This window comes from Phyllobates terribilis, unplaced genomic scaffold (genome assembly GCF_046119375.1).
Source record: "Phyllobates terribilis strain yellow unplaced genomic scaffold, ASM4611937v1 Scaffold_4__5_contigs__length_816908805, whole genome shotgun sequence".
Lineage (NCBI taxonomy): Eukaryota > Metazoa > Chordata > Amphibia > Anura > Dendrobatidae > Phyllobates > Phyllobates terribilis.
In genome coordinates this window covers 361,110,943-361,128,810 of record NW_027362764.1, presented here as the reverse complement: position 1 = coordinate 361,128,810, position 17,868 = coordinate 361,110,943, and the positions used below count along the sequence as shown (strand labels likewise).

The 17,868-nt window shown below is 45.4% G+C and overlaps 1 protein-coding gene and 1 long non-coding RNA gene across 3 annotated transcripts in view; one reads left to right on the top strand and one right to left on the bottom strand.

The window, feature by feature from the left end:
* COL15A1 (collagen type XV alpha 1 chain) overlaps positions 1 to 17,868 on the top strand; it is a 904,466-nt gene that overhangs the window by 438,185 nt on the left and 448,413 nt on the right. For both annotated transcript variants that reach the window (XM_073678442.1, XM_073678441.1), the window contains exons 18-20: positions 7,664 to 7,708; positions 9,294 to 9,347; positions 11,684 to 11,719. In XM_073678442.1, the coding sequence (XP_073534543.1) occupies positions 7,664 to 7,708; positions 9,294 to 9,347; positions 11,684 to 11,719 (135 nt within the window). The remainder of the gene's footprint in view (positions 1 to 7,663; positions 7,709 to 9,293; positions 9,348 to 11,683; positions 11,720 to 17,868) is intronic.
* The window catches only part of LOC141265402 (uncharacterized), a 112,649-nt gene that overhangs the window by 47,787 nt on the left and 46,994 nt on the right, over positions 1 to 17,868 (bottom strand). The window lies entirely within an intron of this gene.

The following is a 17,868-nucleotide window of genomic DNA, read 5'->3' as shown; positions in this document are numbered from 1 at the left end:
CACTACGCACGGAGCAGTACTAGCTCCCTACTGACCATAATACTAACAACCTGACCTTTACCTAGGGACGGACCATGTGATATTTCAGTTTTTCTTTTTTAATAAATTTGCAAAAATTCCTACATTTCTGTTTTTTTTCAGTCAAGATGGGGTGCAGAGTGTACTTTAATGAGAAAAAAATGAACTTTTTTATAATTTACCAAATGGCTGCAATGAAACGAAGAGTGAAAAATTTAAAGGGGTCTGAATACTTTCCGTACCCACTGTATGTATATACACAGAAATATGGCAGCTATTTATAATGCCAGGTACATACTAGTAGTCACTAGATGACAATGCATTAGTTTGTACACATATAACTAAATAAATAAATCAATGTTACCATACCCAGGCACAAGACCACAGGATACAGGAGCTCACAGAGGGGCTGTGGGGGGGGGTGGACGCATGGCCCCTCTGTGAGCTCCTGTATCCTGTGGTCTTGTGCCTGGGTATGGTAACATTGATTTATTTATTTAGTTATATGTGTACAAACTAATGCATTGTCATCTAGTGACTACTAGCATGTACCTGGCATTATAAATAGCTGCCATATTTCTGACACATAAATTCTAAGATCTATACTAGTGAGACCACAGTGAATACTTGTTGAGTACTCAGTGTTTAGTACACATGGATACATAGCCTCATGTGGGTCTCACAGAATGGGTTTTTTGCATGTCCCATATGTTGATGCATTTTTATATATTGTATGCTTTTTGCACCACCTGTGTATCATTTGTCTGCATTCCAATCTTTTAATATATTGATTCAATAAAATTATTTTTTATACAGTAGAAAGATTTGGGCGTTGGATCGTTGTTTTTTCTCTATGGTTAGGTACTAACCATGCAGGATGCCCAAACTTATGCATCAGCTATATATACACTGCTCAAAAAAATAAAGGGAACACTTAAACAACAGAATATAACTGCAAGTAAATCAAACTTCTGTGAAATCAAACTGTCCACTTAGGAAGCAACACTGATTGACCATCAATTTCACATGCTGTTGTGCAAATGGAATAGACAATAGATGGAAATTATTGGCAGCTATCAAGACACCCTCAATAAAGGAGTGGTTCTGCAGGTGGGGACCACAGACCACATCTCAGTACCATTGCTTTCTGGCTGATGTTTTGGTCACTTTTGAGTGTTGGTTGTACTTTCACACTCATGGTAGCATGAGACGGACTCTACCACCCACAGCAGTTGCTCAGGTAGTGCAGCTCATCCAGGATGGCACATCAATGTGAGCTGTGGCAAGAAGGTTTGCTGTGTCTGTCAGCGTAGTGTCCAGAGGCTGGAGGCGCTACCAGGAGACAGGCCAGTACATCAGGAGATGTGGAAGGGGCCGTAGAAGGGCAACAACCCAACAGCAGGACCGCTACCTCCGCTTTTGTGCAAGGAGGAACAGGAGGAGCACTGCCAGAGCCCTGCAAAATGACCTCCAGCAGGCCATAAATGTGCATGTGTCTGCACAAACGGTTAGAAACCGACTCCCTGAGGGTGGTATGAGGGCCCAACGTCCACAGATGGGGGTTGTGCTCACAGCCCAACACTGTGCAGGACGCTTGGCATTTGCCACAGAACACCAGGATTGGCAAAGTAGCCACTGGCGCACTGTGCTCTTCACAGATGAAAGCAGGTTCACACTGAGCACATGTGACAGACGTGACAGAGTCTGGAGACGCCGTGGAGAGCGATCTGCTGCCTGCAACATCCTTCTGCATGACCGGTTTGGCAATGGGTCAGTAATGGTGTGGGGTGGCATTTCTTTGGAGGGCCTCACAGCCCTCCATGTGCTCGCCAGAGGTAGCCTGACTGCCATTAGGTACTGAGGTGAGATCCTCAGACCCCTTGTGAGACCATATGCTGGTGCGGTTGGCCCTGGGTTCCTCCTAATGCAGGACAATGCAAGACCTCATGTGGCTGGAGTGTGTCAGCAGCTCCTGCTAGATGAAGGCATTGAAGCTATGGACTGGCCCGCCCATTCCCCAGACCTGAATCCGATTGAGCACATCTGGGACATCATGTCTCGCTCCATCCATCACAGACTGTCCAGAAGTTGGCGGATGTTTTAGTCCAGATCTGGGAGCAGATCCCACAGGAGACCATCTGCAACCACATCAGGAGAATGCCCAGGCGTTGTAAGGAGGTCATACAGGCACGTGGAGGCCACACACAATACTGAGCCTCATTTTAACTTGTTTTAAGGACATTACATCAAAGTTGGATCAGCCTGTAGTTTATTTTTCCACTTTAATTTTGGGGGTGACCCCAAATCCAGGCCTCCATTGGTTAATAAATTTGATTTCCATTGATGATTTTTATGTGATTTTGTTGTCAGCACATTCAACTTTATACAGAACAAAGTATTCAATGAGAATATTTCATTCATTCAGATCTAGGATGTGTTATTTGAGTGTTCCCTTTATTTTTTTGAGCAGTATATATATATATATATATATATATATATATATACATATATACATATACATATATATATATGTATATGTATATGTATATATATATTATATATACTATATATATATTATATATATAATATTTATTTTGCCTAAAATACAAAGGAAATGTGTCATCTTTAACTTTAGGCCTTTTAGAGATCATTTCATCTTCAACTTGCTTAACTGTTCACAATAACAGTAATTTTGACCAGGGGTGCCCAAACTTTTACATGGCACTATGTGTGCTAGACAAAAGGTTTTTAAAAGTGCATGATTTTGGATATTTGGTTATTTTTTGACAGAAGTACTTTGGCTGTTTTCTTTGCTTTAACAACAATAAAACAACAAAACAAGCACATACCCAATATGCCATCTCATTTTCAATGATGAAACAGCCATAGGCAAGTCTGGAGCTACATAAAAATATACCTATATATATGTGTTCTGACTCAAGCAATGAAATGTTGATGCAATCTTGCTGTGACAAAGGTGGACTTCATCAGATTAGCAAAAGAATTGCTCATTTTCTCATTGATATGTATTATACCTACAATGACCGTTGTGAGTAAAATAACTATTTCCATATGCTTCTATATACACCTCGTACGTGACCCAGCTTTTCCATGCTGATCTCTCTCTTTCTCTGCTTCTATATACACCTGGTACGTGACCCAGCTTTCCCATGCTGATCTCTCCCTTCCTCTGCTTCTATATACACCTGGTACGTGACCCAGCTTTCCCATGCTGATCTCTCCCTTCCTCTGCTTCTATATACACCTGGTACGTGACCCAGCTTTCCCATGCTGATCACTCGCTTCCTCTGCTTCTATATACACCTGGTACATTTGTCAACTAACTACTACCCCCCACTCTTTTTTATGACCTTGTTTACTTGGCCCTTGAATACCCTGCATCTGGCTTAGCCTTAATCATCTGATAAAGATGAGCACAGACCACTCCCCTCTGGTTTCCACCTGAATGCACTCTGTAGCAAATATATTGTGAGCTAATTATCTGCAATGACTTTAGTCTGCGTCCATCACCTTAAGTGCCCATTGCTTAAGTGTGAGAAATATGAATTATACCCGAATTGAACCTGAAGGGAACTGAAAGTAACTGGATACTTAAACACTGTAAACAATGTTTGTTTGTAAAAAGTGAAGGATTTAGGTGGGTGAAAGTGAAAACAACCACCCCTAATCCCTACACCTAGTAAGGAACTGGTCATCTCCCCCTCCATCATCCCCTTCACCTCCCCTCCTCAGAACTATTCCTCAACATTCAATCCTGTGTCTCTAAGCTCAGACAGCCACCTCATGGTCTCTCCGTCTCCCACCTACTAACACTTTCTCTGCTCCTCCTCACTGCCCGCGATATATCTCCAAATCCTGGCACTCCTCACCACATCCCCACATTCTCTTCCACCTCCTATCCACTATCTATCACAAACTCTCACAACCCTTCTAACCTCATACACATCCGCCCAGCCCCACTAACAGGAGCTTTATGGAAGGCTCGCTCTGTCTGCAACAAACTTTCCTACATCCATGATCTTTTCATTACTATAAACTTTCCTTCCTCGCCATCACAGAAACCTGGCTCACCCCCTCTGACCCTGCCTCTCCAGCTGCACTTTCATATGGTGGATTCCACCTTTCTCCCACACCCCCCGCCCCAATGGCAAGCATGGTGGAGGAGTAGGTTTTCTCCTGTCAGACAACTGCTCCTTCACCCAAATAACACTGCCACCCTCCGTTACTCTCCCCTCTTCTGAGGTGCACTGTGTGCGCATCTACTCCCCCTCCAACCTCCAACTGGCTGTCATCTACCATCCACCAGAACCAGCCACCACCTTCTTAGACCATTTCACCACCTGGCTACTTCATTTCCTTTCCGCTGACATCCCCACCATCATCATGGGTGACTTCAACATCCCCATTGACACTTCCCTCTCAGCTGCCTCTAAGCTTCTATTCCTCACTTCCTCCTTCGGCCTTGCTCAATGGTCTTCCGCAGCCACTCACAAAGATGGCCACACTCTGGACCTCATTTTCACCCGCCTCTGTTCCCTATCTAACCTCTCTAACTTGCCCCTCCCTCTTTCTGACCACAACCTACTTACATTCTCTACCCTCTCCTCTCCAGGGCAACAATCCCCACTCCACAAACTTGCATACCCTCGCAGAAATCTTAAACACCTTGACCTACACTCACTCTCTGAATCCCTCCTCCCTCTTACAGACATCAGTTCCTTACATGACGCAATTGTTGCTGCTGCTTTATATAACACCACAACAGCTGCAGTCCTCAATTTGGTCGCCCCCCTCACACATACCAAAGCTCGCAGAATCAACAGGCAACCCTGGCACACCAGCCTAACCAAAGAGCTGCAACGCACCTCCAGGGTTGCTGAGCGAAGATGGAAAAGGTCCCACTCAAATGAGCACTTCATCGCATTCAAACAGTCCCTCACTACTTTCAAGTCCACACTCACTACAGCAAAACAAACATACTTCTCATCTCTCATATCCTCTCTGTCACACAACCCTAAACAGCTATTTAACACTTTCAATTCTCTCATCCCTCCCCCAGTGCCCCCTCCCTCTCCTCTCATCTCAGCCGAAGACTTTGCCTCATTCTTCAAGCAGAAGATAAGACACCATCAGGCTGTGTGCCCACGTAGCGTTTTTCAAGCATATATGCTGCGGAATTTCCGCAGCGTAAACGCTTGAAAAACGCATGTAGATCCGCACCCCATGGTCCCCAATGGCATTCCGCAATGTCAATGCCCATGCTGCGGATTTTTCCGCAGCATATATGCTGCAGTCAAAAATCCGCAGCATGTTCATTAATTTTGCGGAAGCGCAGCGGAATCAATGTGCGGATGGTACCCAAGTCTGGAGGAGAGGAGACTCTCATCCAGACCTGGGTACCAAAGAACCTGTAAAAAAAAGAAAAAATAAAGTTTATACTTATCTTATGATGTTTTCCCTCCGTCGCGCTGTTGTCTGAAGGACCTGCCACGTCATTGAGTCATGTGACCCACCACATGACTCAATGACGTCACCGCAGGTCCTGCACACAACAGCGTGAGCCGCTCAAGACTCCGGACGGGGCAGAGAATGCATCGGAAGGTGAGTATAAAGTTTATTTTTTTATTTTTTACCATTCTGAACAAGTTGTCAAGCACTTTTCCAAGTGATGCTTGGAGAAGTGCTTGATAACCCGCATGGAGAAATGCATGCAAAGACGCCTCACAAACGCTTCTACCTGGCGGGAAAACCGCATGTAATATCCGCATGCGATTTTCCCGCCAGGGAGAAGCGTAAAAAATATGCTTCAGGTCCGCAACGTGGGCACATAGCCTCAGACAAAGCTTTCGCCTAAAGTCCCCCCCAGGCCCTCCTCACACCTACTCAATCCTCCTCCTCCAAAACCAGCTACTCCACCATTATGGAAGATCAACTTTCCTCTCTACTCTCCAAATCACACCTCACCACATGTGAACTTGACCCAACCCGTCCCACCTCATCCTCAACCTTACCACTATCTTCATTCCAACCCTAACCCACCTTTTCAACCTGTCACTAACAACTGGTGTCTTCCCCTTATGCTCCAAACATGCCTCGATCAAACCCATTCTCAAAAAGTCATCCCTTGACCCATCCTCTCTGACTAGCTATCACCCCATATCACTCCTCCCCTACGCCTCAAAACTACTGGAACAACATGTCCATTTTGAACTGTCCTCCCACCTCTCCTCCTGCTCTCTCTTTGACCGCCTGCAATCTGGCTTCCGACCGCACCATTCTACTGAAACTGTCCTGACTAAAGTCACGAACAACCTACTAACCACCAAATCCAAGCGACACTACTCTGTCCTCCTCCTCCTTGACCTGTCATCTGCCTTTGACACAGTGGACCATTCCCTCTTACTATAGATTCTCTCATCTCTTGGCATCAAAGACTTGGCCCTATCTTGGATCTCCTCATATTTAACAGACAGGACATTCCGTGTCTCCCACTCACACACTAACTCCTCATCTCACCCCCTATCTGTCGGTGTCCCCCAAGGTTCAGTCCTAGGACCCCTGCTCTTCTCCATCTACACCTTTGGCCTGGGACAACTCAGAGTCTCACGGCTTTCAGTACCATCTCTATGCTGACGACACACAGCTCTACCTCTCTGGACCCGATATCTCCTCCCTACTAATCAAAATCCCACAATGTCTGTCCGCTATCTCATCCTTCTTCTCTGCTAGATTTCTAAAACTTAACATGGATAAAACAAAATTCATCATCTTTTCACCATCTCATTCATCCCCCTCACCTGACCTATCTATCAATTTCAATGGCTGTTCACTCTCCCCAGTCCCTCAAGCTCGCTGCCTCGGGGTAACCCTGGACTCTGATCTCTCCTTCAAACCACATATCCAAGCCCTTTCCACTTCCTGCTGACTTCAACTGAAAAATATCTCCCGCATATTCCTCAACCACGAATCTACAAAAACAATAGTGCACGCCCTCATCATCTCCCCGCGCTATTCCTCGGCCTCTCCTCTCTGTCAATCCCTTCACTGGCTCCCCATTGCCCAGAGACTCCAGTTCAAAACCCTAACCACGGCATACAAAGCCATCCACAACCTCTCCTTCTTATATCTGTGACCTAGTCTCCCGGTACATACCTGCATGCAACCTTCGATCCTCACAAGATCTCCTGCTCTACTAACCCTGTTATCTCCTCTTCTCACAATCGCATACAAGATTTCTCCCATGCGTCCCCCCTACTCTGGAACTCTCTACACCAACATATCAGTCTCTCGCCTACCATGGAAACGTTCAAAAGGAACCTGAAGACTCACCTCTTCCGACAAGCATACAACCTGCAGTAACCATTGCTCCACCATACCGCTGCATGACTAGCTCTACCCCCACCTACTGTATCCTCACCCATCCCTTGTAGACTGTGATCCCTCGCGGGCAGGGTCCTCGCTCCTCCTGTACGAGTCGCCGTCACGTTTTGTTAAAAATTATTGTAATTGTTTTTGTATGTATACCCCTTTTTTCACATGTAAAGCGCCATGGAATAAATGGGGCTATAATAATAAATAATAATAATATATGTCGTCTTTCACACACAATCTTTCTGTGTTGCAGGTTGAAAATGGAGAAGCAAGCCTTGCTGGTCCTCCAGGAGAAAAGGTTTTGACCATGATTTAAAAACTACAGTATATTTCAGTGGGAAATAATATACTGGACCCAGTATGGGAAAAAAATTTAAACCACGTTTAAAGGTTCAGTATTTGATCAGTATCTTACTGGAACAATCAGAGGAAAAGTATAATAGAAATGCGTGCACCACCTCTGCATGTATCACCCACTCTTGGTTTTGGTTTACAAATACTAAGGTAAAATACTGACCAAATACTGAACGTGAGAACGTGGCCTAAAGGTTAGAGTGACTTAAAGGGGTATTCTGGTAGAAGAGGTTATCACTTCTAAATAGGAAGGATAGGTCTTAATTGTAAAGTGCTGCAGAATATGTTGGCGCTATAGACATAATTTTCACCTATCAATAATAATTTTTCTAGATTGTGGGGACCTGCATTATAAATGCCTCTATACTGTGCACGCAGGACGCACCTTTGGTGTCCCGCATTGTTATACACTATAGGACAGGGTCAGGTGATAAATACAGCCTGAAATGTGCTGCATAATGCTGCTAGCAGGGATCAGTCTTCATTATGTTACAGCACTCGAGGCAATGTGTTAGGAAGGTGAATTGATGCATGCTCAATGATCTAAGCTAGAGAGGGGCATGGGTTGCTAAGACATGGCAAGCTGGCTTTACCAAGTAATTTGCATTAGTGGATTATACTGACAGGGTGTCCATGAATATACTGACACTAAGGGATTTGTGCAATAAATGAACAATATGCTAGGAGTATGAATTAATGCAGGCTCTGTGATTTGATGCTAGGTAGTGGCGTACGATAAAGATATTAAGGCATGCCATAACTGGCTCTATCATTATCATTTGTGCTGATGATATAGCCTGACAGGGTTTATTATTAATATAATGATTCTAAAGGATTTGTGCAATAAATGAGGAAGGAGAGCTATTTGAAGCTCCCAATAGGATATTCAATCTTAACAGTGCAGTTAATAGAGGGATATGTATCATCTTGATACAAACACAAATCCCCAGTTAAATTTAGGCGTGTCATTTATGTTCCATCTCTACGGGATATTATATTAAATGTGCATTGATAATATGGTGGCCATTGTTTTCATAGGGTAATTCCATGAGCGTCTGCCATTATTATTATTACAGTAGGTGCCCTCTCCCTTATAGGAGTACATTGTTTTTTGGTTTTAATAAATTGCTGGGTCTCAAATTCAAATAATATTGGATAAGAGAGACGCCTGATGAGACGCTTTTATTGATGCCGATGAAACGCGTAGAGACGTGAGACATATCATTATGGTACCTTTTTGTGGACCACAATATTTAGAGACCTTGTGTTCTTTGTTTTTTTACTTACCTCCTGGAGTTACACATTGGTGCACTTTAGGCAGTAGTATTTATTGTTATGGTCATTTAATGATTTAATAAAGGGTACATTTTATGGAATTATCCCTTGTTCACTGAACCTGGTTTCAATCAAGCAGCCATTGTCTTATTCATACTGCCTTTTGGTTTGAGCAGCATGAATCTGATGACAGGTTCTCTTTAACAAATTCTTGCACATGACAGTAATTAAGTTCAATTTCTTCCATTATATAGGGTGAGCAAGGTTTACCTGGTAAAGATGGACAAGAAGGATCTCCTGGACATGTGGTTTGTTTGTTTTATTCTTAATACTTCAGATTGTGTGTGAATGGGTACTCAAATCTTGGTTCAGAGCCCCATATTAATTTGATAGACTGTCTTTTCAGCCTGATACATTATTTTACTATGTACTTCCAAAAAAATAAAATCACATTACATGTTTCAGTGTTCATCATTATTTTTCTCTTTTGACTCTGGCACTTATGTGTAAAGGCCTTCATACACATTAGACAAAAGCCGGCTATGTCCAATGACCAGCAGCTACTGTCCAATCACATCATTTAGAAGAGCATCTGATAATTATGTCCCACATAAACTTCCCCTTTTTGAGGCAACTAACCAAAATTTCATTGAAAAAGACAGCATCATTGGGTCAAACTTAACTAGGCTTAAAATATCTTAATAGTAAGCCCTATGTACATCGATGTTACAATTTATTAATATACTGCTGCCTGGTCCACTATTTACATATCTGTGGAAAAATATGTAGATGTGAATAGCAAAATAAACTATAATGTGTATGCCTTTTATCCGTGAAAAACATGGATAAAACACATATATGAAAAATGGACGTCTGGATGAGCGCTAGGTTAATGACATCTATTGGCACTGATAGAGTCCATGGCGTGAAGGCTCTAGTGCTACATCCTGGTTTTCATTATCACTGGAAAACACGGCACAGATATGAAGAGTCTACGGTTATGTGAACATCACGTACTTTAGACGTCAGCAAACCTGCATCATTGTTGAAGTAGACATAACATATGCACAACAATGTCAAAACGACTTCATTCTTTTTGGTGTTATTTTTTTAGCACTTTTTCAAGCCTTTTTCAGAATCTGCCTGAAAAAGATGTTTTTCAAGTGGAAACTGCTCAAGGAAGCGCTCCTTCTATGTGGAGTTTTCTAGACTTTTTTTTGTCCTATAGAGTTTTTACTAACATTTTTTCCTGAACTGTTTTCTGTAAACATTTTTTAATTAGTTACGTTTTTTTTTTCGTGGGCAATTTTGCCATGTTTTTTACATCTATTTAAAAATTAATAAAATGCTGAAATGCCTATAAAAAGGCACCTAGGTATCTTTGTGACATTTTAGTAGCCTTCCTATTTACTTCTACTGTAAAGTAAGGAGCAGCTTTGTAGTGGGAAAACGCCTAAAGAATTACCAGGTCACTTCTTCAAAAAGGTTGGTGTTTTTGAAAACTGGAAGTTAATTAAAAACTATCCAAAAATTGGATGTATGAACAGCAAGTAATTTTTCAATGGAAATGAATAGGAAGAGTTTCAAGTGTTTTTTGAGCAATTTTTCAAGCTTTTTTGGAGTGGACCCACTCAAAAAAAAATTCCATGTAGACATATATTTAAGGTATGTTCACACTGCGCCTCTTTTCAACAGTAAAAAACATCAATTTTTCAAGTAGAAGATGCATCAGGAAACTCTCTTTTCTCTGGAGTTTTGTAATCGCTAAGCGTTTTTTTTTTTGCTTCCTTTGATCATTTTCTGAGCATTTCAAACTATCGTTTACCTGACTTTTTTAAAAACAAAAATTGCTAAACCAATGAAAGAATGCAAACAAAATGCTAAAAAAAAAATGACCAGGTGTCTTCAGTCATTTTTTAGTCTTCCCGTTGACTTGCATTGTAAAATACGAGAGTCTTCGTAGCGGAAAACACCTGTAGAGCGAAAGCCCAATGCATTTAAAACAAACTCAAAAGCCAGAACATATGAACAGAAAGTTGGTTTTGCATATAACAAATAGAAAATGCATAGTACAATGGCATCTTTAGACGTACAGTGGTTGAGTTTTCATGAAATCACGTCCATTTTGTTTGGACAGTAAATACAGCTGAATTCTCACACAAAAAAAACACGGTGTAATAAATGCAGTATTTAAATTAGTGGGTACATAGTGTTAGGGTTATTAATCTTTTTGATTAATGATCCCTAATCAGTGGCTCTCCACTTGCAGTAGAACTACCACTCTCACACATGGATAGCCACAGACTGGAGAGTATTGATGCAGGAGATCAAGACAATGAAATTAATTTTTTTAACATTTTCTTTGTTTCTTTTTCAGAGTTGTTTTAGTTTTTAGTACAGAATTCCAAAAACATAGGGGAGTAATCCCCATTTCTACATGCATATAGGCAATGAACATACACCAGTACCTGAATTGTGTGAATTAATTTTAGAAATTGTGAATAGCTGGTATTTCCTTGAATTTGTCTTTACATAAAATTTCAAGTTTTGAGTGATGGCATGCTTCAGAAATAGAAAATCAATTTATGTGTTCTCTCTAACTAAATGTCATAAACACAATTTGTTTGTTTTTCACACTATTTAGGGACTAAAAGGTGAAAAGGGTGACCATGGTCAAAAGGTATGTTACTTGCCATTTTTTTATGACTCAATTTTAAATAAATAAGATTACCGTATTTTTCGGACTGTAAGATGCACTGGGCCATAAGACGCACCTAGGTTTTAGAGGAGGAAAATAGAAAAAAAAATTTAAGCAAAAAATGTGGTCATGATTCACTGTTATGGGGTTATGGGGGGGGGGGTCTGCTGCTGATACTGGTATTGGGGTAATGTCCCCCAATTCTGTTTAATATCCTCCATCCTGGTATGTATGGCCCCTCCTTCCTGGTTTACGTGGCCCTCATCCCCATCCTGGTATACGTGGCCCTCATCCTCATCCTGGTATACGTGGTCCTCATCCCCATCCTGCTATACGTGGCCCTCATTCCCATCCTGGCATGCATAGCACTCCTTCATCCCCCATCCTGCCATGCATGGCACTCCTTGATCCCCCATCCTGGTATGCATAGCACCCCTTGATCGCCCATCCTGGCATGCATGGTACCCCTTGATCCTGGTATGCATGGTACCCCTTGATCCTGGTATGCATGGCACCCCTTGATCCACCATCCTGGTATGCATGGCACCACTTGATCCCCCATCCTGGTGTGCATGGCACCCCTTGATCCCCTATCCTGGTATGCATGGCAACCCTTGATCTCCCATCCTGGTATGCATGGCACCCCTTGATTCCTCATCCTGGTATGCATGACACCCCTTGATTCCCCCATCCTGGTATGCATGTCACGCCTTGATTCCCCCATCCTGGTATACATGGCACCCCAATCCACCATCCTGGTATGCATGACACCCCTTAATCCTAGTATGCATGGCACCCCTTGATTCCCCCATCCTGGTATGCATGGAACCCCTTGATTTCCCCCATCCTGGTATGCATGGCCCCTCCTTTATGGTATACGTGGCCCTCATCCCCATCCTGGTATACGTGGCCCTCATCCCCATCCTGGTATACGTTGCCCTCATTCCCATCCTGGCATGCATGGCACCCCTTCAGCCCCCATCCTGACATGCATGACACCCCTTCATCCCCCATCCTGGTATGCATAGCACCCCTTGATCCCCCATCCTAGTATGCATGACACCCCTTGATCCTAGTATGCATGGCACCCCTTGATTCCCCCATCTTGGTATGCATGGCACCCCTTGATTCCCCCATCCTGGTATGCATGGCCCCTCCTTCCTGGTATACATGGCCCTCATCCCCATCCTCGTATACGTGGCCCTCATCCCCATCCTGGTATACGTGGCCCTCATTCCCATCCTGGCATGCATAGCACCCCTTGATCCCCCATCCTGGCATGCATGGCACCCCTTGATCCCCCATCCTGGTATGCATAGCACCCCTTGATCCCCCATCCTGATATGCATGGCACCCCTTGATCCTGGTATGCATGGCACCCCTTGATCCACCATCCTGGTATGCATGACACCCCTTGAGCCCCATCCTGGTATGCATGACATCACTTTATCCCCCATTCTGGTATGCATGGCACTCCTTGATTCCCCCATCCTGGTATGCATGGCACCCCTTGATTCCCCCATCCTGATATACATGGCACCCCAATCCCCCATCCTGGTATGCATGACACCCATTGATCCTGGTATGCATGTCACCCCTTGATTTCCCCATACTGACATGCATGACACCCCTTCATCCCCCATCCTGGCATGCATGGCACTCCTTGATCCCCCATCCTCGTATGCATGGCACCCCTTGATCCCCCATCCTGGTATGCATGGCACCTCTTGATCCTGGTATGCATGGCACCCCTTGATCCTGGTATGCATGGCACCCCTTGATCCCCTATCCTGGTATGCATGACACCCCTTGATCCCCCATCCTGGTGTGCATGGCAACCCTTGAACCTCCATCCTGGTATGCATGGCACCCCTTGATCCCCCATCCTAGTATGCATGGCAACCCTTGATCCTCCATCCTGGTATGCATGGCACCCCAATCCCCCATCCTGGTATGCATGACACCCATTGATCCTGGTATGCATGTCACCCCTTGATTTCCCCATACTGACATGCATGACACCCCTTCATCCCCCATCCTGGCATGCATGGCACTCCTTGATCCCCCATCCTCGTATGCATGGCACCCCTTGATCCCCTATCCTGGTATGCATGGCACCTCTTGATCCTGGTATGCATGGCACCCCTTGATCCCCTATCCTGGTATGCATGACACCCCTTGATCCCCCATCCTGGTGTGCATGGCAACCCTTGATCCTCCATCCTGGTATGCATGACACCCCTTGATCCCCCATCCTGGTGTGCATGGCAACCCTTGATCCTCCATCCTGGTATGCATGGCACCCCTTGATCCTGGTATGCATGGCACCCCTTGATCCCCTATCCTGGTATGCATGACACCCCTTGATCCCCCATCCTGGTGTGCATGGCAACCCTTGATCCTCCATCCTGGTATGCATGGCACCCCTTGATCCCCCATCCTAGTATGCATGGCAACCCTTGATCCTCCATCCTGGTATGCATGGCACCCCTTGATCCTGGTATGCATGGCACCCCTTGATTCCCCATCCTGGTATGCATGGCACCCCTTGATTCCCCCATCCTGGTATACATGGAACCCCAATCCCCCATCCTGGTATACATGGCACCCCAATCCCCCATCCTGGTATGCATGACACCCCATGATCCTAGTATGCATGGCACCCCTTGATTCCCCCATCCTGGTATGCATGGCACCCCTTGATTCCCCCATCCTGGTATGCATGGCCCCTCCTTCCTGGTATACATGGCCCTCATCCCCATCCTCGTATACGTGGCCCTCATCCCCATCCTGGTATACGTGGCCCTCATTCCCATCCTGGCATGCATAGCACCCCTTGATCCCCCATCCTGGCATGCATGGCACCCCTTGATCCTGCATCCTGGTATGCATAGCACCCCTTGATCCCCCATCCTGATATGCATGGCACCCCTTGATCCTGGTATGCATGGCACCCCTTGATCCACCATCCTGGTATGCATGGCACCCTTTGATCCCCCATCCTGGTATGCATGACACCCCTTGAGCCCCATCCTGGTATGCATGACATCACTTTATCCCCCATCCTGGTATGCATGGCACTCCTTGATTCCCCCATCCTGGTATGCATGGCACCCCTTGATTCCCCCATCCTGATATACATGGTACCCCAATCCCCCATCCTGGTATGCATGACACCCATTGATCCTGGTATGCATGTCACCCCTTGATTCCCCCATCCTGATATGCATGGCACCCCTTGATCCTGGTATGCATGGCACCCCTTGATACCCCCATCCTCGTATGCATGGCATCCCTTTATCTTGGTATGCATGGCACCCCTTGATCCTGGTATGCATGGCACCCCTTGATTCCCTCATCCTGGTATGCTTGGCACCCCTTGATCCTGGTATGCATGGCACCCCTTCATTATGGTATGCATGGCACCCCTTTATTCACCTATCCTGGTATACATGGCACCCTCTGAACCCCATCACGTTGCCCCACCAAAAAATAAACAATTATACTCACCGCCTCTCTCCTCCATCGCTGCATCCCGCTCTGCTGCCGACACTCTCACTGTGTAGTGCTGTGCCAGAATAGTCACTGCTCACCGCGCCGGGACTGTGTGCCTGGGGAGCAGTGACCATTCAGTCTCTTCAATAGTACGCACACTGTACCCGCTGCGTGGCTCCTCCTGCCACTCTGCAGTCAGTGTGCCCGCTATTAAAGACCATGAATATTCACTACAACCCATGTCTCTTTTGGATATAGTCAATCAAGTTTCGTTGAGCCTCCCACACACCAACCGGCCCCCTCCCAACCTGAAGTCCTAATTCCAACTATCCCCGTTACAGTAGGTGACAGTGACGGCCCTACTCACTCACGCTGTTCCTCCGCTACCGCTGGCACGCCTCTCCTGTCACAGTCTTCTCTCAGCTCTTCACGGCTTGATCATCAATGGTAGTCGCTCAGACTTGGGGCAGGGGGGCCCAGAAGGAGCGTCTTTCCCGCTCTGACCTCCTTTCACATGGAGCCGTGCTACTAACCAGAGGGATGGCAGCAGAGGTCCACTTAATACTTCACAGCTCACCTCGAATGTCCCAGATCTCTTGATGTATCTCCTGCACCCAGTCGGGCTCATTGCAGGTTGATTCAGGCATGACCACTTTATGGCTTCGGACTGTGGTGGTGAGAACAGGGATCTCTCTCTCCAGGACTCTAGCTTCAGCCACGACCTCAAAGAAGTCCAGAGCAGGGCTCAAGCACAGTTCGTCCTTTAAGATCTGTTTCAGGGAGGAATCCGTCAGGCCAGCAATTAATTGATCATGCAGCACTTCATCTAATGGTCCTATATCTCGGCACTTTTCTCACGTCTTCTTGACAATATGGGCCGTCACTTCCATACTAAGTTATGGTCTCATTTTCCCCTTGGATCCAGTGGAACAACCACAGGCGAAGAAGCCCTAGGTCTGTTAATATTGTAGAATAAAAGGGCAGTGTCCCTGGCAAAGTTGCCAAATATAGCTGTCAATCAGTAAGGAATCATAGCAAGATGAAGGGCAAATCAAAAAGACACAAAATAGAGGAATGAAGCAATACAACCTGTGTCACTGATGGGTGACAGTTACCTGGTCCCATCAGTGACACAGGTTGTATTGCTTCATTCCTCTATTTTGTGTCTTTTTGATTTGCCCTTCATCTTGCTATGATTCCTTACTGATTGACAGCTATATTTGGCAACTTTGCCAGGGACACTGCCCTTTTATTCTACAATATTGAGGGCTTTCTGATCCTTTTTGAAGCTTTACATCTTGGACCCTATATATACCCTATCTAGGTAGTTTACATCTGATAAGCAACAGTGCCTCTTTCATGTATGCTCTCTTTTCAGCTTTAGAAATCGGTGTCTTTTCTAATTGGTCTTACTTGCACATACTTAGCCCGATTTATTGACACATTTATATGCACTAAGCACAAGTCACTTTATTTATTTTGCTGCTTTGTTATAGCATACATGACTGGGGTTGCAATAATGCCTATATGATTATATATACTACTTGTCACTGTGGGTTTCTTCATTTTTACTTCTCCTATATGCATTTTTTAATATGATGTCTTTTTAAACTTTTTTGAATAAAATTTGTATTTTATTGCATTTATACTTCTTTGTTTTGATTGGATTATATTTCAAATGAAGTATTGCGTCTTATAGGCCTCTGTTCTTTGGATTTATATGCTCTTTATATCTGCAGTCTGGTGCCCTGCTCCTGTCTGTGGCTGCACTTAGTTGCCCCGGTCTGCTCTCTGTCGCCCTCACCTTCTCTAATACCCCCGCCTGCTCTCTGTTGCCCCCACCTTCTCTAATGCCCTGCCTGCTCTGTCGCCCCACCTTCTCTAATGCCCCCGCCTGCTCTTTGTCGACCCCACTTGCTCTCTGTCGCCCCTCCTCCTCTAATGCCCCCGCATGCTCTCTGTCGCCCCCGCCTTCTCTAATGCCCCGCCTGCTCTGTGTCGCCCCATCTGTTCTCTGTTGCCTGTCTGCTCTGTTGCCCCTGCCTGCTCTCTTTCACCCCATCTGTTCTCAGTTGCCTCTGCCTGTTCTCTGTCGCCCTGCCTGCTGTCGTGCCGCCTGCTCTGTTGCCCCCGCCTGCTCTGTTATATCTGTTCTCTGTTGCCCTTGCCTGCTCTCTTATATGCCTGCCTACTCTGTTGCCCTTGCCTGTTCTCTGATATGCCTGCTCTCTGTTGCCCCTGCCTGCTCTCTGATATGCCTGCTCTCTGTTGCCCCTGCCTGCTCTCTGATATGCCTGCTCTCTGTTGCCCCTGCCTGCTCTCTGATATGCCTGCTCTCTGTTGCCCCTGCCTGCTCTCTGATATGCCTGCTCTCTGATATGCCTGCTCTCTGTTGCCCTTGCCCATTCTGATATGCCTGCTCTCTGTTGCCCTTGCCCGCTCTCTGATATGCCTGCTCTCTGTTGCCCTTGCCCATTCTGATATGCCTGCTCTCTGTTGCCCTTGCCCGCTCTCTGATATGCCTGCTCTCTGTTGCCCTTGCCCGCTCTCTGATATGCCTGCTCTCTGTTGCACTTGCCCGTTCTGATATGCCTGCTCTCTGTTGCCCTTGCCCGCTCTCTGATATGCCTGCTCTC